The 20,336-nt window shown below is 38.5% G+C and overlaps 1 protein-coding gene across 1 annotated transcript in view; it reads left to right on the top strand.

Moving 5' to 3' along the window:
- ZYG11B (zyg-11 family member B, cell cycle regulator) overlaps nt 1-20,336 on the top strand; it is a 94,218-nt gene that overhangs the window by 39,511 nt on the left and 34,371 nt on the right. The window contains exons 4-10 of the mRNA XM_045999541.1: nt 6,135-6,275; nt 8,217-8,393; nt 9,963-10,027; nt 13,847-13,946; nt 14,210-14,260; nt 16,752-16,913; nt 17,020-17,067. Of these exons, the coding sequence (XP_045855497.1) occupies nt 6,135-6,275; nt 8,217-8,393; nt 9,963-10,027; nt 13,847-13,946; nt 14,210-14,260; nt 16,752-16,913; nt 17,020-17,067 (744 nt within the window). The remainder of the gene's footprint in view (nt 1-6,134; nt 6,276-8,216; nt 8,394-9,962; nt 10,028-13,846; nt 13,947-14,209; nt 14,261-16,751; nt 16,914-17,019; nt 17,068-20,336) is intronic.

Raw genomic sequence — 20,336 nt, 5'->3', positions numbered from 1 at the left:
AGAGTTCCATTTCTTGGTCTTTAAATCTATATGCTATACTTCTCCCTTGAACTAAGACTCCTATATTGAACGGCAATAATCAAGACCCAGTGAAGATCCATATAAAGTTTTCAGGCAGAAGAGTTGATCCATTTCAAAAAACATTTACTAAGTACTTTTTAAAGACATCCGAATTAGTGTCCTTGCAATCAAGGAATTCTAGTCTAGTGGAGAAGAGACAGATAAATTTAAAAATAGGTTTAATTCAGGGTGAGAGCTGCTTTAATAGAGTTATATATAGAGTGCTGTAAGAAAAGTTTTCCTTAGAATATAAATTTTAGTTTTACTATGTATATTAAATATTTACAAGGCTTAATTTGGTGGTTATGGGCATTTTCAAAGATTTTATTTATTTATTTGACACACACAGAGAGAAAGAGCACAAACAGGCAGAAGGTGCGGGAGAAGCAGGCTCCCCACAGAGCAGGGAGCCCAATGCAGGGCTCAGTCCCAGGATTCTGGGATCATGACCTGAGCTGAAGGCAGGCACTTAACTGAGTGAGCCATCCAAAAGCCCCTCTATTTTATTTTTTTTTAAATTTTTTACAGATTTTATTTATTTGAGAGAAAGAGAAAGGGGGGGCAGAAGGAGAGGGAGAGAGAGTCTTTTTTTTTTTTTTTTAAGATTTTTATTCAGTTATTTGATAGAGAAAAAGATAGCAAGAGAGGAAACACAAGCAGGGGGAAAGGGAGAAGCAAGCAGGCTTCCTGCCAAGCAGGGAGCACAATGCAGGGCTTAGTCCCAGGGCCCTGGTACCATGATCTGAGCCAAAGCAGACACTGAACAACTAAGCCACCCAAGAGCCCAGGAGAGAGAGTCTTTTTTTAAAGATTTTATTTATTTATTTGACAGAAATCACAAGTAGGCAGAGGGGCAGGCAGAGAGAGAAGGGAAGCAGGCTCCCTGCTGAGATGAGAGCCCAATGCGGGGCTCGATCCCAGGACCCTGGGATCATGACCTGAGCCAAAGGTAGAGGCTTTACCCACTGAACCACCCAGGCACCCCTGGGAGAGAGAGTCTTAAGCAGACCACGCTGAGCATGGAGCCTGACACAGGGCATGATCTCATGACCCCGAGATCATGACCTAAGCCAAAACCATGAGTTGGATTCTTAACTGACTGGGCCACCCAGGCGCCCCATCTCTGTTTTATTTTTTTATTTTTAATTTTTTAAAATATTTTATTTATTTGACAGAGAGAAATCACAACTAGGCAGAGAGGCAGGCAGAGAGAGAGGAGGAAGCAGGTCCCCTACAGAGCAGAGAGCCCGATGTGGGGCTCGATCCCAGGACCCTGAGATCACGTCCTGAGCCGAAGGCAGAGGCTTTAACCCACTGAGCCACCCAGGCGCCCCCCCCATCTCTGTTTTAAATTGTTACATATAGATAACTTGATTTTTTAGCATCTAGCATACGAAATTGGTTGAACTGAAGAGGCTTGTAGTTTGAGGAGTCAGACTACTTGACTTGAGGGTTTATCACTAGCTAGAGAAGTATTGATCACTGAATAAAACATACATGCAATGAAATTCATTGAAAATATTTAACATTCTAGTAACAAAAGTTCTTTTTTTTTTTTTTAAGATTTTATTTATTTGACAGAGAGAAATTACAAGAGAGGCAGGCAGAGAGAGAGGAAGGGAAGCAGGCTCTCTGCTGAGCAGAGAGCCCGACGCGGGACTCGATCCCAGAACCCTGAGATCATGACCTGAGCCGAAGGCAGCGGCTTAACCCACTGAGCCACCCAGGCGCCCCTCTAGTAACAAAAGTTCTTTAAAGGTACATTCAAAGATAACTTGAGGCTGTATTTCATATAGATTTTATAAAGCAATTGAATCAACCAAGTACGGGTAAATGAAGTCTTACTGATAAAATCGTTAAAGATATTCCCTCTTAAAACCTTTTTTATTTCACATAATATTTCAGTGTCTTTACAAATCTAAGAAAAAGTTCAGGATAATTCAAAAAGAATTGAACACCTGTAAAATTTTTATTACTCAATAACCACTTATATATATGAATACATAATCAAGACCAATATGCATGTAGTATATTTCACAGTTCTTTTTTTTTTTTTTTTTTTAAGATTTTGCTTATTTACCTTTATTAGAGAACGTGAGAGCAGATGGAGGAGCAGAGGGGGAGGAAAGGGGAATCTCAAGCCGACTCTGCCCTGAGCAAGGAGCCCCACATGGGGCTCAATCTCAGGACCCTGAGATCATGACCTGGCCAAAATGAAAAGTCATACCCTTAACTGACTAAGCCACCCACGTGCCCCTACTTCATACAGTTAAAAAGCATTTGTAAAGAAACTTCCATTGTTTTGCCCTCAGGGAGAGAAAGTGCTTTGCAGTCCAAGTGACAACTATTGTTTTTCTCACAACCAGGCAGCACCCATTTAGTGTGATGTGTGAACATAAAAATGACTGTCATCTAGTCTAGATTGTGGGGTGTCTGCTTGAGAGCACAGCATTTCAGGGCTGGCTTCTCTGAGCACAGAGTTGTCTTCATAGTAGATGGACAGACCTGGTCCTTGGACAGCCGTACAACTAGCACTACCAGATGCCTTTGCCCCACTCAGCTCTTTCAGCTGTTACAGGGATGGCATGGGTTTGCTGTTTGAGTGAGGAGAAACACAGGAATGGTCACAGAGTCGTTAAAAATGTATATTTATTTAAAAAAAGAAACTTCCATTGTTGTTTCTACAGTCTTACAAATGCTTACTTAATATGTGCTCTTGTGTCCATTGGCACAGATCTGTACTCTAATCTGAGTCTTCCAATTTAAAGAGATTATAACTCTGAAGGACAGGTTGGGTTTTTTTGTTTTTTGTTTTTTGTGGTGTTTTTTTGCCTTCTTATAGATAAGACAGGTGCCAAGATCATAAACAACAAATGTGTAGCTTGAGAAGTGCGGGGATGCCTGGGTGACTCAGTCATTTGGGCATCTGCCTTTGGCTTGGGTCGTGGTCCCAGGGTCCTGGGATGGAGCCCTGCATCAGGCTCCCTGCTCGGCAGGGAGTCTGCTTCTCCTTCTGTCTCTGCTGCTTGTTCTTGCGCACACACACTCTCTCTCCCCCATAAAGGAAGGAAGGAAGGAAGGAAGGGAGGGAGGAAAAGTGCAAATAAGAGGGGCACCTTGGTGGCTCAGTTGGTTAAACAACTGACTTGATTTCTGCTCAGGTCATGATCTCAGGGTTGTGAGATCGAGTCCTCTGTCGGACTCTGTCCAGGTGTGGAGCCTGCTTAAGACTTTCTCCCTCTACCTCAGTCCAACCCCGCAAAAAAAGGAAATCCAAATAAAGTGAACATACTTGAAGCCATTACTCAGGTTAATAAATAGAACTTTCAGCTACCCTGAAGTTTCTCTGTGTCCCGTCTTGATCATAGATCCTCTCCTTCTTCATAAAAGTAACCTCTATTCTATCTTTAATAATAATAATGTCGGGGTACCTGGGTGGCTCAGTCGTTGGGCATCTGACTTCGGCTTGGGTCATGATCCCAGGGTCCTAGGATCGAGTCCCACCTCAGGCTCCCTGCGTGGCGGGAAGCTTGCTTCTCCCTTTCCCACTCTCCCGGCTCTGTTCCCTCTCTCACTGTGTCTCTGTCAAATAAATAAATAAAATCTTCAAAAAATAATATAATAATAATAATGTCCTTATTTTTAATAGTTTTATGACCTATCTGTTTATCTCTAGGCATTTAGTTAATCTTGCTCATTTTTTAAAATTATATGTCTTTGAGGGATACCTGGGTGGCTCAGTCTGTTAAGTGTCTGCCTTTGGCTCAGGTCATGATCCCAGGGTCCTGGGATTGGATTCTGCATTGGGTTCCTTGCTCAGCAGGGAGCCTGCTTCTCCTTCTGCCTGCTGCTCTCCCTGTGTGTGTGCTCGCTCGCTCACTCTCCCCACCTCCACCCTGACAAATAAATAAAATCTTTAAAAAAACAAGAACTGGGGTGCCTGGGTGGCTCAGTGGGTTAAGCCTCTGCCTTCAGCTCAGGTCATGATCTCAGGGGATCGAGCCCCGCATGGGGCTCTCTGCTCAGCAGGGAGCCTACTTCCTCCTGTCTCTCTACCTGCCTCTCTGCCTACTTGCGATCTCTCTCTCTCTCTCTGACAAATAAATAACATCTTTAAAAAAAAAAAAAAAAAAGAACTAAAAAAACAAAATTATATGTCTTTTGAATACCTTTATTTTACAGATTCCTTCTCCCTTCCTTTCTTTTCCTTATAATTTGTCTATTAAAAGATCCAACCTTTTGGACTTGTAGACTTTGTCTCAGTCTGGATATCTTAATTAATAGTAATAGTTATATTAAATAATGTCATCATTATCATTATTATTAAAGTCATCTCTACACCCAGTGTGGAGCTTGAACTTACAATCCTGAGATCAAGAGTGGCATGCTCTACCAGCTGAGCCAGCCAGGGCCCCTGGATATTCCTGATTGTATACTCATGGTGCATATTTCTGTGTTGTTGTATTTTTTTTGCAAATTAGTAGCTAGATTTGGAGGCTTAATCAGCCTCGGGTTTGATCCCTTGGGCAAGACTCAGGTATCGTGCTGTTTCAGTAAGGAAGTATATAATATATGGGTTATTTTCTTTTTCTGTGATGTTAAGTGGTTGTTGACACTAGTTCCATTAACTCATTGGGGATCAATGGTTATATTCCAGTCATTTATTTTTCACTTTTCAGTTGGATTACTTTTAGAAAAAGTCACTTTCCATTATATACATTTGGTTACTCAGTACTGTGTGAACCACAGTTTAAGATATATGTATGAATCTATATAAATGGGGCATTCCTTAGACCTAATTTTGAACAGAATCTATCAATCAATCAATTTATTTATTTATTTATTTTTAAGTAAACACTACACCCAGGGGCACCTGGGTGGATCATTTTGGTTGTTAAGTGGCTGCCTTTGGCTCAGGTCATAACGCAGTGTCCTAGGATCGAGCCCCCACATCAGTCTTCCGGCTCAAAGGAAGTCTCCTTCTCCCTCTCCCTCTGCCCCTCCGCTCCCAACTTGTGCTGGTATAGGAGTGCACACACTCTTTCTCTCTCTCAAATAAATAAATAAAATCTTTAAAAAAATATTAAATACTGCACCCAATACGGGGCTTAAACTCACAACCTCAAGAGTCTCATGCTAAATTTTTTTTTTTTTAAGATTTTATTTATTTATTTGACAGAGATCACAAGTAGGTAGAGAGGCAGGCAGAGAGAGAAATGGGGGAAGCAGGCTCGCCACTGAGCAGAGAGCCCAATGTGGGGCTCAGTGTGGGGCTCAATCCCAGGACCCTAGGATCATTACCTGAGCTGAAGACAGAGGCTTTAACCCACTGAGCCACCCAGGTGCCCCGAGTCTCATGCTTTATTTACTGAGCCAACCAGATGCCCTTGAATAGACTCTCTCAGTGCTGAATGGGAGCTAGATAAATCTGGGGGAATTAAGTAACACAGTTACTTGATGAATACTTATTGAGCACTTATTCTGAATCACACATAATGCTAATTATTGGGGTACAGTGGTGAATGGGTCAGTTGAATGGAGGGATTATGGTAATGGTTATGAAGGAGATGTTTCATGGGGACCTGATTTAGATTGGTGGGTCAGGGAAGGGCTCTCTAAAGAAGTGTCATTTAACTTGAATAGGGAAGGATGAGTAGAAATTAGTCAAAGAAAGGAAGATTTCAGTAAGCAAGTTATATATATAATGGCCTTTTGCTGGGAAAGAGCTTGACTTACTGAAATATCAGGGGAAAAAGACCAGTGTAGCTTTAACATGAGTTAAGGGAAATTAAGGTATTACCTTAAGAGACAGATTTACTTAAGATTTACTTCAGGTGCAGTATAGAGAATGTTACCCATAGGTTTATCGTAGGATCTAAGCCTATCTAACGTACATCTCTTTGGCATATGTACACCTTCATAGGATGACTCTTCTGCGTGGGTTGGAAAGTAATCATTTGCATTTGTTTCAAGACTTACATGGCTATCCCAGATTCCATCTATACAAATGATGTTTGGCTAGAGAAAGAGGGTTGAAGAAATCCTAAAAGCTAATCTTATGGCTATGTTCGAAGGTGTCTGGAGAAGCCAATGAAACTCAGATTGCAGAAGCATTGAAGCGGTACAGCGAACGGGCATTCTTTGTCCGGGAAGCTCTATTTCACCTTTTTAGCCTGACTCATGTGATGGAAAAAACAAAGCCAGAAATTTTAAAGGTAAGAATAAGAAACTGGATATGAAACTTTGAAATTATCTCCCTGGATACAGATGATGGCTTTGTGAAGAAAATTGGTGAAAATTTGCATTTAGTCTTTGATTTTTTTTTTTTTTTGGTAATGGGTTTGATGATATATGATTTCAGTTGTTAGCCATAAGTGAGAGCGAAGATAGTTGCATAGTGTTATTGAAGTTAAATACCTTCCACTTCATATTTAACTACCTAAAACCAGTGACCACTGTGATATTTTTTTCACCATCTGCAGTAGAAAATGAAAGTATATGACTGGAATCACAACACTGCATTGTATTGCTTCCATATAGACTTTTTAAAGATATATAATATTGGTATTCCATAAGGCACCTTCCCATGCACTTTTAAGCACCTGTGCTTTCATAATTAATTCATGATATATCCCAATTAAAATCTTTTAACCAAGACAGCTTTTGAAGAGCAAGAAAGGAAGATTCTTAATTTTTGCTGATTGTTTAGGGCCGTGTTTATCAGATTGTGTCCTTTGTCCACCAGAAGTCTGGAATATTATTTATTTTAAAAAGCGTATTTGTGAACCCCACTCTAGGAAATTTAGATTCAATGGAGCTGGATGAGGTACAAGAATCTGCATTTTAATAATTCCCCAAGATAATCCTAATACACATTTGAAATCAGTGAGTGTAGGACTGTATTATATTTGATGCCTCATTTAGTGGGTACAACAATTTTACAGATTGTGTAACTACAGGTCTATGAGGTTAAGTAACAGTAAGTTAGTAGCAGAGAGAAATGACTTAACCACCCCATTATCTTAAATTTTCAGAATAGGGTGCTTGGATAGGAACCAATAACATTTCAGTCACTAAGATGTTACCCCCAAAACAGCCACCTCTCCATATATACCAGAGGATATTGGCACTTGGTATATGAATTACCTTTTTTTGGTTTTGGTTACTGTGAACCTGAGCAACAAAGAACCTCTATTCCTGATCTGAAATACTTACTCATTCATTCATTCATTCATTCAGAGAATGGTACAGAGAGAAATGAAAGAATATAGAAAATTCTTTTAAGGGATTCAGTTCCAAAGGAGAGCAAAGGAAAAAGATGGTAGTTGGCTGAGGAACTTTTTTTTTTTCTTTTTTAAGATGGGAGAAAAAACCAGCTTTTTAAATATGCTGATATGAATGATCCAGTACAGAATAAAAACTTGATATAGGAGGTAGAAGAACAGCTGAAGCAATGTCCTTGAGTAGACAAAAAGCAAAAGATGTAGCATGTAAGTGGAGGGATTACCTTCAGAGAAGAACCCAAAAAGATCGTTTATGGTAATAGGAACACAGCATATGCGTGTTTATGTATTGGCAAGGGGGATACATGTGGTAGTGAGAATCTGAAATTCTTTTCTGAATGTTTCCATTTTCTCCATGTAATTGGAAACAAGGTTCTTTAGCTGATAGTGAGGATTGGGAGGATTTGTTGGGGTTGGAGGAGAGAGGAAAAGATGAGAAATAGTTACATAGGCCAGAGGGAAGCGAATGGATTTTATTGTACTATGACTTTAGCAGTGTTCATAAGAAACTGAATGTTGGGATTTGAAAGTAAAAAGTTTGCCTCTGGTTTACTCTAAACTCAGTAAGAATTTATTTAGTGCTTAGAATATAAGAGGCACTGTACTAGGTCTGGAAAATACAAAGATGAGTTACATGAATAGAAAAGATTCATTAGCCCTACAGAAAAATTCCTGGACATGAACAACTTGATACCTTTCTGGACCAGGTGGGTGAGAACTACGTGTTGATAAGTGATTGCTGTGCCCTACGCTCTTTGCACATGAGGATAAAAAAGACTGCTTAGAAATTGTTATAGATCAACAAAGTAATGTTGCTATGTTAAGAGGGCTTATTTTAATAGCGTGAATAAAGAGAACTAATTTTTTTTCTAGCTTGTGGTTACTGGGATGAGAAACCACCCTATGAATTTGCCAGTACAACTTGCTGCAAGCGCCTGTGTGTTTAACTTAACTAAGCAGGATCTTGCTGCAGGAATGCCTGTTCGACTCCTGGCTGATGTGACCCATTTGCTGCTCAAAGCCATGGAACATTTTCCCAATCACCAGCAGGTAAGCGTGTGGGAATTCCTATTCAAATAGTCCTTTTAGTGTCCCCCACCCATTTCCTACCTCCATAGAGTTCAATTTAGTAGACCAAATCTGGAAATTGAAATGCCTTGCAGCCTGTAAAGTAATAAATTTATGGTATGACTGAGTATAGGAAAGCAGAGAAGTAGAAAACTAAAGAGTACATTCCCTGCCTGAAAGTATTTATATCCAAATATTGAGGGAAATAGTGCAAACCATAAAAAACTCATCTTCCATCTCAATCTTGACTTTGGATAATTTTCAGCAAATATCCCATAGCACATCTGTTCTGGGCCAGGCACTATCAAGTACTGGCATACAAAAATGAATAAGACATGGGTATTCTACTTCTAGCCATATGGTAGGTATATAACCTATGCTTTTGTCAGGATGAAAACTGAAAATATAAAAATTATATTTTTCATTCTTAAAACGTAGCAGCTAGTTGGCAACTTAGTAAAAAGTACTCATACGCCAAAAATCAAGTAAAAACGTCAATCCAGGGGTGCCTGGATGGCTCAGTCAGTTGAGCATCTATCTGCCTTCAGCTCAGGTCATGATCCTGGAGTCCAGGGTCAGCCCTGCATTGGGCTCCCTGCTCAGCCGGGAGCCTCTTCTCCCTCTGTCCCTCCCCCTGCTTGTGCTTTCTCTCTCAGTCTCTTTCTCTCTCAAATAAATAAAATCTTTAAAAAAAAAAATGGCAATCCAGATTGGTGATTGGATCAGTAAAGCCTCATTGAGGGCAGTTACCAAATTGGATAAGCTTTAAGCTTTGTTTTTTGGTTTTTGGTTTTTTTAAGATTATTTATTTAGTTATTATTTATTTATTTATTTTAGAGAATGAGCACACATGCGTGCAAGCATGGAGAGGAGCAGAGGGAGAAAGAGAGAATCCTCAAGCAGACTCCCCACTGACAGAGCCCATTGTGGGGCTCAGTCCCAGGACCTTGAGATTTTGACCTGAGCTGAAATCAAGTGCTGGCCACTTAACCAGCTGGGCCACCCAGGCACCCATAGGCATTGGTTTTTATGGCCTCTGGAAGCCAGGTGGTTAGAGGACAAAGCAGGACCCACCCAAAGGCCACCAGAAGGAAGGGAGATTAGCTGATACTAATTCTATTTATTATCCTACCTCATCTAATGGAAAAGACAAAGAACATGCACAAGTAAACTCACATGGGTTCTGTGGAAGTCAATCTTTCAAAAGCAGGGAGGCAGAACAAAAGTTGTAAGAAATCATTGGTGTTTCATCAGTTATCTTACTTTTTTAATAGAGGCTACACCTAGTTAAAAAATAACAAAGCAGGGGCACCTGGGTGGCTCAGTGGGTTAAAGCCTCTACCTTCGGCTCAGGTCATGATCCCAGGGTCCTGGGATCGAGCCCCGCATCAGGCTCTCTGTTCGGCAGGGAGCCTGTTTCCTCCTCTCTCTCTGCCTGCCTCTCTGCCTACTTGTGATCTCTGTCTGTCAAATAAATAAAATCTTAAAAAAAAAAAAAAATAACAAAGCAATATTTTATTCAGGAATTTCTTTCTCCCTTTGGTTCTTTAGTTACAGAAGAATTGCCTCCTTTCACTTTGCAGTGACCGGATCCTTCAAGATGTTCCATTCAACAGGCAAGTGTTAGCCCTAGAACTTAAAATGGGCCAAAACGGAATTTTAGAGCTCTGTCTTGGGCCATTTCTTGCCAGTTGGCATATCCTTCGTGTATAGTTAATCAAGTGAACGGGATTCTGCATTATCTTATAGAATGCTAACTCTACTTTCTCTGATTTAGTGCTTTGACATTCCTGTTAGCAGATTGGCCTCTGTTTTCATAGTCCTTTGCTTAAAAATTTATATTATGGTTTTTATAAAAAGGCGTATAGACTCAGTGTCTTGCCCATGATTTTGTGTCTAGTAACTGCAAGGCTAGAAAGGCTCAGGTCTTCTAGTTTTAGGTCATATTCTTTTCTCTGTATCATACTTCTTCTTCTTATTATTTGATACTGAATTAAAGAAGAAACTTTTTAAATAGAGGTTAAGGGAGGTTATATAGCTGGACTCAAGTAACTTATAAAGTGTTTTCCCTAGTTTTCTAAGATGTGATTTGAGAGCTAAAAAGGATTTTTTTGTCATTTTACTGTTTTAAATATAATTTTTAAAGATGGTATTGAAAAAGAAAATATACTTATGATTTAATGAGAAGTATATTTCTCTAGCAGCAATTTTACTGTGATTTATTTGTGTAACAGTACTGGCATAGCTGAGGAATGAGATATTCCATTTACTATTTCAAATAGTTTGGACAAAAATATAACTACATATATCTCATGTAGGTTACTAATTTTATTTTATAAATACTGAACATTTGTACTGATTACATGAAGTCATATGTAGGAAAGACATAGTCACTTTTCTTTCTTTTTTTTTTTTTAAACATAATCACTTTCCTAAAGAAAATTGTCAACTAACCCAGGGGTTGACAAACCTCTTTTAAAGGGCTAGCCAATAATATTTTGGGCTCATTAGCCATAGGGTCTCTGTTGCAGCTACTTAACTCTGCCATTGTACGTCCTAAAGCAATTGAAGATGATACATAAACAAATGGTTTTACTATGTTCCAATAAAACTTCAGAAAATAGCCAGCTGGACCCACGGCTATAAAATCACTATATGTAGGCTATCGTTTACTTACCTCTGATCTAGCCAATACACTGCTAGACTTGAGCTTCTTTGTGGTCAGAGACTGTGATTGGTTAATCTCTTTGTCTCTAGTGCTTAAGTGGATGTTTGATGGATGAATGAATGAAAAATGAGTATGACAGAAGACAGAATTTTTCATAGAAGAAGATGACAGAATGCATTGGGCCCCCCAACGAGGAGGGAAAGATTTCATCTGATTGGTGATCATTAAAGATTTCATGTTAGTTATGGCATTTGAGATAATAAAGATAATGACTAACCTGTATAAAGCACTTCCTATTGCCAAGCATTGTGCTGAGTGTTTTACATATGCTTATTCAGCCCATAAAAAAGTCCTGTGAAATTGTTATTCTTATAATTTTCACTTTATAGATGAAGAAACAGAGGCACAGAGAGGTTTAGTAACTTTCTCAAGGTGATAAGATAGCAAGTAGCAGAATTTAGATTTAAATCCAGAATGATTTTAGAACCCCCACTTTTTACATCCATGCTATATTGCTTTGAAGATGAGAGAAGGTTGGATTGATTGTTTTATGTCGTGGGAACTGCACAAATACAGGTACAGAGGAAGTTAGTACTAATATTAGAAAAAATAACCTTTATCAAAAGCTTGGTGTGTGCTAAGTTCTGTGCTAAGTCTTAAATTTTATGTGTAATATTATTTAATCCTCACAACAATCCTATTGAATAGATCTTATTATTTTACAGATGAGAAAATTGAAGTTCAGAGAGATTAAGGAAATTGCCCCAGGTTCCCAAAGTTAGTAAGTGGTAGAAGTAATATTTGAAACCGGGCTGACTCCAGAAGGTGTGATTTTCTTAACGACTTTCCTGCATTGCTTCATGTGATAAAATAATATATTTTATTATTATCAGCAACATTAGGTAGAGCTAGAATTTAAACTCCAAAATACAAGAAGCATCAGAATCTGTGCTCTTAACTATAAGGCTATCTTAATCATAATTGTGGGCGTGTTTGGGGACTAATGAGCAGTCCATTTTGCAATAAGCATTGGGTAGGCAGGAAAAAAGATTTGAAAGTACGGGCCCATTGTTAGAGTCCAGAAATATTGTGAGTACAGGAATTATATCATACCTAAGTTCTCTGACAGATTTATGTATTACTAATATATAGTCACAAATTGAAGGGAAACAATGGAGGCATAATGGCCCATTAGAAATCTACTGTAAAAGAATCCAAGATGGCCTTGGGAATAGAAAGGAGGTAATAGTAAATTTGAAGGAACTCGCAGAGGAGTAATTTTATCTCTATAATTCAGACAACATGTATTAAACATCCCTGTGTGAAGCTCTGTATTGGGTTCTTGGCATAAAGGGCTGAATAGGATACAGTCCTTTACCTCAAGTAACTAATGGGCCATGGAGGATTCATGTGAAGCTGCAGATAATCACTCTGACAGAGTTATAAACAAATGGTTGTTTGTTACAACTCTGATAGAGTTACAAACAGATGCTAAGGAGCAGTGATAAACCAGTGATAAATGTGTCAAGGAAAACTTCTCAGCACAAGTGATATTTGAGCCAGGTCTTGAAAGGTGAAATTATAGGTATATTCCTTGGTGTCATCCTGATTTCTCTCCTTATGTCACACCCCACATTCAGTCCTTTGACAAATCCAGCTATTTTCCAAATATATCATGAATTCAACCATTTCTCATCACTTCCATGTCTACCACTTGGACTAGACTAAAAGTGATTTCTCCAAAATTATTACGGTAGCCTCTGAACCGCTCTCTTTACTTCTTTATTTGCCTGTTGAAGTTTATTTTAAACTCAGCTAATAGAATAATCCTATTAAAAACATAAGTCAGTTCATGTCATATCTCTCCTCAGAATCTTTCTGTGGCTTCCTGTCTCACTCCGGAGTAAAAGCTAATTCTTTACAAAGACCTTATGATCTGGCACTCCTGTTACTTCTGACCTCTTGTCTCAGTACTACTCTTGTTCTCTCTGCTCTAGCTCTCACTGGCTTCCATGGTAGCTCTCAAAACCTCCAGGCATATTTCCAATGCAAGGTCATTGTGTCTCCTACCCTCTGCCTAGGATGCTTCTCCCCTAGATATCCACACAGCCAGCTTTTTTACTTCCTCAAAAGTTTCAGTGAGGCCTTTCCTAATAGCCTTACCTAAATTCAACATTTCATATCCTCTCTTTACCTGCTCAATTTTTTTTTCTCTATAGCACATGTCACATATTTTATTTACCTATTTATCATCTGTCTTCCACACTACAGTGTAAGCTCTATGAGAGTAGAGATATTTTTCTATTTTGTTTACTACTCTGTCTCCAGTACAAGGAACAGTATCTGGCACAAACCAGAAGCTCAGTAAATGCTTGTGAATAAATAAATGAATATTTCTGTTATGCTAGATGCTGTAAGGACCCAGAAAATAGTACAGTGTAGAAATTACTACAGGATAGAAATATGTCATAATTTTAGAAGATAAAATCAGATGGTTTTGGTCATATTTCCCAAACTCTTGTTTCTTTACAAAGTGTTGTTAGAATTAACAGCTAGGAAAAAATTTAAAAATTAAAAAAAAAAAAGAATTAACAGCTAGGCACCATATCCAAAACACTAAAGTATAATTATTATTCTGTTATCAGTTAAGAGGAATTTTCCTGTTCTTTCTCACCTACCTAAATCGTAGCATCATTTCCTAGCTAGGACTCTGAAACTGCCTGCACCTCCAAGATTCATTCATGGAAAACCCTTTGTGTGTTTTCAGGTTTGAAGCAGCCAAGCTTGTCATGCAGTGGCTGTGCAACCATGAGGATCAAAACATGCAAAGAATGGCTGTTGCTATCATTTCCATCCTGGCTGCCAAGGTATCTGAACTCCCATTATTGAACAATTTTCTGTAGGAAGCTGTTTCCCGTTGCAGTTACTTTTTTCTCCAAAACCTATGTGCCAGAAAAATTAGTAAGCCTCTTTGCTAGCCTGTTTATTCAGGCTACATTCAATATTGCAGAATTCCATGTTGATCAGAGATTTTAGTCTGACCTTTGGAGCCTGTTGCTGTGAATGATGAAATTAAACTCACACTAGTGAGTTTTTGGACTGACTTACTTTGTCTTCTGCTTGCTTGCAGCTTTCGACAGAACAAACTGCACAGCTTGGTGCTGAGCTCTTCATTGTCAGGGTAAGTCTATTATCTCCTCTGTGCAGACCACTAGATAGTCTTCATTTTCAGGCAGTGTTGAATATCTTCTGACATTTTATATTTCAAAACATTATTTTTGTTACTTCTAACTGGATGTATTCATTTATTTTTATAGAAGCAGCTTTATTCCTCAACAGAGATGGAAAGAGCCCTGAACTAGGAGTCAGATGACCTAGGATCTAACTGTAAACTCAATTTGTGAACTTAGACAAATTATGTGAACCATTGGAGCCTAAATAAACCTTAAGATCGTATCTAGACCTAAAATTCTGTTATTTTGTTATTTATGAAGAAAATGTAGAGACCGTTGTAGGCATGAAATTGTGCTAGATGCTTTGGGGAAAAGGGTAATTTAAATAACAGACAAAGGATTTTGATTTCTCAGTTAAGGAGATGATACAATGAACAGCGAAGAGTTAAAAAGCTTTGAAGAGGGTAAATATAAACAGCGTCCTAGGGAGGACTGGAGGAAAAGTCTACTCTTTCCTTTTCTTTCTACAATCCTGGCTTGAGGTGTTTAAACAATAATGGTAGATGGAAAAGTCAAATGAAAGACTCTCCTTTTTTTTTTTCTTTTTAAGATTTTATTTTTAAGTAATCTCTATACCCAGCACGGGGCTCGAACCCACAACCCTGAGATCAAGTCGCACTTTCTACCGACTGAGCCAGCCAGGTACCCCAAAAGACTCCCTTTTTCTGTGATTTATATATTATGTATGTAATGAGAAAGTCATTCCTTTGATAAATATATGTAGAGTACTTATCATGTACCTAGCTCCTTGCTAGATGTTAGGGATTCACATTAAATTATATCTGTAATTTCTGTCCATAAGAAGTACTAGAGAAAATAGCTATGTAGACGTGGTTGTAATACAGTCTAATACATATAATGATAGCAATAGGAATGAAAAGAGTAATATAAAGAAAGGAGAAGGCTGTGATGGTATAATAGAGTAGGAATTCTGGAGTCGACACATCTGGGTTTATTCCCAGTTCTGTCACTTAACTAGCTCGGGCCGTCACATAAATTTACCTAGAGGTGATGAACTACTTTGTACAGTTACTATGAAGACTAAATGAAAAGGAAAATAAGATTAATTGAAGGGGAGGCACCTGGCTGGCTCAGTTGGTAGAGCACGCAACTCTTGATCTCGGGTCGTGAGTTCAAGCCCCATGTTGGGCAGGGAGCTTACTTTAAAAAAAAAAATTTACTTGAAGTAATATATGCTAAGTGCTTTGCACAGAATAAATACATGTTAGATAAAAAGGGATGCTGATTTTATTTATTTTTTACTACTTTCAGGGATGACACTTTAGTTTTAAATATGGCTTTTCATTGTTATACATGTGTTTCAGTAGCTTTGGTTGGAGATACATTCAAAAATTTTAAGGAAGTAATCCACTTATATGCTTTGGGGGAAAATTAAACTTACTTTAAGCAGGAATTAGTAGCAGTAGTAGTGGTAGTAGTGATGATCACTAGCCTTTATTTAATCTCTTGATTATCACCCACAATTTACAGATGAGGAAACAAAGGAATAAATTGCCAAACAAGGTTACACGGATGCAGATTCTAGTACCACATTCTTAGCCACTTAATGTTTATTAATTCCCCTGAGATGTTTTTATTTCTAAAAAATTTTTTTCCTGAGCTGCATGTAACTTTACGTAATAGTGTTCATTGATGTTTTCTTGTATCTGTTTGAGCAGAGCTCCCTTTTACCTCCAAAACTATAATCAAAAAATGGAATTATGAAAAAAAAAATGGAATTATGGATGCCTTATCTAGGTCTCAAAACATTTATCTTTCAGACTTAAATTTCTTAGATTATGGCTATAACAGAAATAATTTACAAATGGAATTTCAAGCTATTATCTTATTCAATTCCAATAGAGACTGATTCTCTTATTATTGTATGTAATTTGTTTGTTCTTTTTTTTCTTAAGGAAGACTTGGAATTCAATAGAATTAGGTCTTCCAATTCTTATTTTCTCTTACTAAGTTGACTATGATCAAATTACATAATATTTCTCAGGCTTCATTTCCTCTCCTGAACAATGATTGTAACAATACTATAATATAGGATATAATTTGCTGATACTTAATAAATGTTAGCTTCCTTTTACCTTCTCCACCTCTACTTTTTTAATCCCAGGATCTAAATGAATATATGTTGTGACTAATTGGGTAAGATAGTTTTCCTAAGCTTTAAATGGTTTGCTTTTTATTTTATTTATAGGGTATTAGATTATAGGTATCATCAGAATAATAAAGTATTTTTGAAGATCCTGTGCTTTTTTTTTGTTGTTGAAGGAAAAAGCCTGACCAAAGAAGATGTTTGTTGTACTTTTAAAAACTTTTATAGGAAATGTTTTAAGCCATGAGACCAATCATCATGACTTGTGATTACCACCACTAATTGCAATACAGTTTTGTGATGAGAAATTAATTCTGTTATCTTTCTTTCAGCAACTTCTTCAAATAGTGAAGCAAAAAACCAATCAAAATTCAGTGGACACTACTTTGAAGTTTACTTTGAGTGCACTTTGGAACCTCACAGATGAATCTCCAACCACTTGCAGACATTTTATTGAAAACCAAGGGTTAGAACTCTTCATGAGGGTTCTAGAGGTTAGAATGGGAATTTAGCCTATAGTTTTGACATTGATTGATTTTAGGTATTCATTTATTATATTTGGTTATTTAGGTAGTTATAGGTTTCTCTTTCTTTTTACAGTCTTTCCCAACTGAGTCATCCATTCAACAGAAAGTCCTAGGACTTTTGGTAAGATAAAAACATATAAACATTTCCTGCTAAATTCCAAGCTGTAATCAGTTATTTTCCTTCTGAGGTAGTACGTTGAAAAATGCTTCTCAGGGTGCCTGGGTGGCACAGCTGGTTAAGTGACTGACTCTTGATTTCTTGGTTTCCGCTCAGGTTATGATTTCAGGGTTGCAAGATTGAACCTCATGTAGATTTCCATGCTCAGCACAGAGTCTGCTTAGATTTCTTTTCTCCTTCTCCCTTTGCCCCTTGTGTTCCCCGCCATCCAGCCCTGGTACACTCTCTCAAATAAATCTCAAAAAAAAAAAAGGGGGGGGGGAATTTTTCTCTATTTGTAAACACCTAATGACATTAGAAAATATATACAATATAATAAAGTAAGAAAAGCAGGCTATAAACAACATATACATATTAAGATTTTCACCACATTAGGGGCAGCTGGGTGGTTCAGTTGTTAACGCGTCTACCTTGGGCTCAGGTTGAGCCCTGCATCGGGGTCCCTGCATAGGGCTCCCTGCTCAGCAGGAAGCCTGCTTCTCCCTCTCCCATTCTCCCTGCTTGTGTTCCCTTTCTCACTCTGACTCTGTCTGTCAAATAAAGAAATAAAATCTTTAAAAACAAAAGGATTTTCACCACATTAAAAGGAAAAACATAAGTTACATACTTTATTATATATGGTTTGGTATAGTACAGGGCTTCACTGTGAGCAATTTTACTTTTATAATCAGAAAAAAAACTCATGAAAAAATATCACTAACTGGGGCACCTGAGTGCCTCAGGTGGTTAGGCATCAGATTCTTGATTTTGGCTCAGGTCACGATCTCAGGGTTTTAGGATCAAGCTTCGTGTCTGGCTCTACACTTGGCAAGGAGTCTGCTTGGGATTCTCTCTCCCCCTCTCCCTCTGGCCCTTATCCCGCCCACACACCATCTAAATAAATAAATAAATTGATTGATAGATAAATAAGTAAATAAATCTTTTTTAAAATGTTACTAACCTGTAAGTGTTCTTACATGCTATGTTTGGTAATTAATCAGTACTTAAAAGATTGCTTAACAAATTAGACATTCCCTAAATATATTAGATATAGATTAAAGTGAGCCCCCTAGGACTTTGAGGCAATGGTGAAGGAGCAAATGTTTATTATGTTTAATCACTGCAACAGGAGAAGTGCCTGTATGGTGAAAGCTATTTTAGAGCAGACCTCTGCTCTTGAGAAATTAGATAGTAGGAGGCATAGATGAGTGAGTGAAAAAAAGTTATAGATTAGTGTTTGTTTTACAGATGCACAAGTGTGAGATACTAAACAATGAGACATGGATTATTGGGAAAGGTGACATTTAAAGAAGACCTATATGTTCACTATAGTTTTAGTTTTTTATAAAGTAGAAAATGTAGGGGCACCTGGGTGGCTCCTTCGGCCACCCGAAGCCGCTGCCTTCGGCTCAGGTCATGATCTCAGGGTCCTGAGATCGAGCCCCACATCGGGCTCTCTGCTCCGCAGGGAGCCTGCTTCCTCCTCTCTCTCTGCCTGCCTCTCTGCCTACTTGTGATCTCTCTGTCAAATAAATAAATAAAATCTTAAAAAAAAAAAAAGTAGAAAATGTAAAAGGACCCAGCGGCCCAGAAATAGGGAAGTATTAAGCAGATCATAGTTTTTGATTGCTTTATCCTGTGTTCATGGGATTATTAGATACAGAAGTTGGTTCACATAACCATAAGAAGAAAAGTAGAACTTATTTTAATATTTAGAAAGCTTTTGTAGAGCTTTAAAAATGCTTTTCTAGCAATTTTTTTGTGTGCAGAGAATATACCGTGATTTGAGTCCTTTGGAATTTATTGAGACCTGTGTATGGCCCACAATATGTTCTATTTTGGTAAATGTTTCATGTGCACTTGAGAAGAATGTGTATTTTGCTGTTCTTGGTATAATGTCCTATAAATGTCAGTCTGTCTAATTGGTTGGTATTGTTCAAGTATTCTTACTGATTTTCTGACTGCTTGTTCCAGTAATTACTGATAGGAGTTTTGAAATCTTCAACTATAATTGTTGATTTATCTATTTCTTCTCACAGTTATATCAATTTTTGCTTCATGTATTTTGAAGCTCTCTTATTAGGTTCATAAGCTGTTAAAATTGTTATGCCTTCCAGTTGACCCCTTTTCATTATAAAATGACTTTCTTTGGGCACCTGGGTATCTCAGTAGGTTAAGCCTCTGCCTTCGGCTCAAGTCATGATCTCAGGGTCCTGGGATAGGGTCCTGGGATCAAGCCCTGCATCAGGCTCTCTGCTCAGTGGGGAGTCTGCTTCCTCCCACCCCCTTCCTGCCTCTCTGCCTACTTGTGATCTCTCTCTCTGTCAAATAAATAAATAAAATCTTAAAAAGAGAAAACTGACTTTCTTTACCCCTGGCAATATTCTTTACTTTGAAATCTCCTTTGTCTCATTTAATAGAGTCTTCCCAGCTTTTCTTTGGACTAATGTTAACATAGTTTACCTTTTTCCGTCCTTTTACTGTTAACCTGTATATGTCTTTAATTTAAAGTGTGTTTCTTGGGGTGCCTGGGTGGCTCGGTCAGTTAAGTGTCCAACTTTTGATTTCAGCTCAGGTCATGATCTCAGGTTTGTGAGATTGAGCCCCATGTTGTTAGGCTCTGCTCTGGGCTTGGACCCTACTTAAGATCCTGTCTGTCTGGGGCGCCTGGGTGGCTCAGTGGAATAAGCCGCTGCCTTCGGCTCAGGTCATGATCTCAGGGTCCTGGGATCGAGCCCCACATCGGGCTCTCTGCTCCGCAGTGAGCCTGCTTCCTCCTCTCTCTCTGCCTGCCTCTCTGCCTACTTGTGATCTCTCGCTCTGTCAGATAAATAAATAAAATCTTTAAAAAAAAAAAAAAAAGATTCTGTCTGTCTCTCTCTTCCCCTCTCTCTCCCCTCACTTCTGCCTTTCCCCCCATCTCCCATCCCACACTTGCATGCACCTGTGCACAAACTCACTTTTTCTCTAAAAAAATAAAAAATGAAGTGTGTTTCTTGTAAATAGCTATGCACTTTACATCCTGTTTTTGTTTTTTTTTAAGATTTTATTTATTTATTTGACAGATAGAGATCACAAGTAGGCAGAGAGGCAGGCAGAGAGAGAGGAGGAAGCAGGCTCCCCGCGGAGCAGAGAGCCCGATGCAGGGGCTCTATCCCAGGTCCTAGGATCATGACCTGAGCCGAAGGCAGAGGCTTTAACCCACTGAGCCACCCAGGCGCCCCTACATCCTG

The sequence above is a fragment of the Meles meles genome, chromosome 1 (assembly GCF_922984935.1).
Source record: "Meles meles chromosome 1, mMelMel3.1 paternal haplotype, whole genome shotgun sequence".
NCBI classification, from domain to species: Eukaryota; Metazoa; Chordata; class Mammalia; order Carnivora; family Mustelidae; genus Meles; species Meles meles.
Note: the sequence above shows the minus strand (reverse complement) of the source record. Positions and strands in the feature narration are given on the sequence as shown.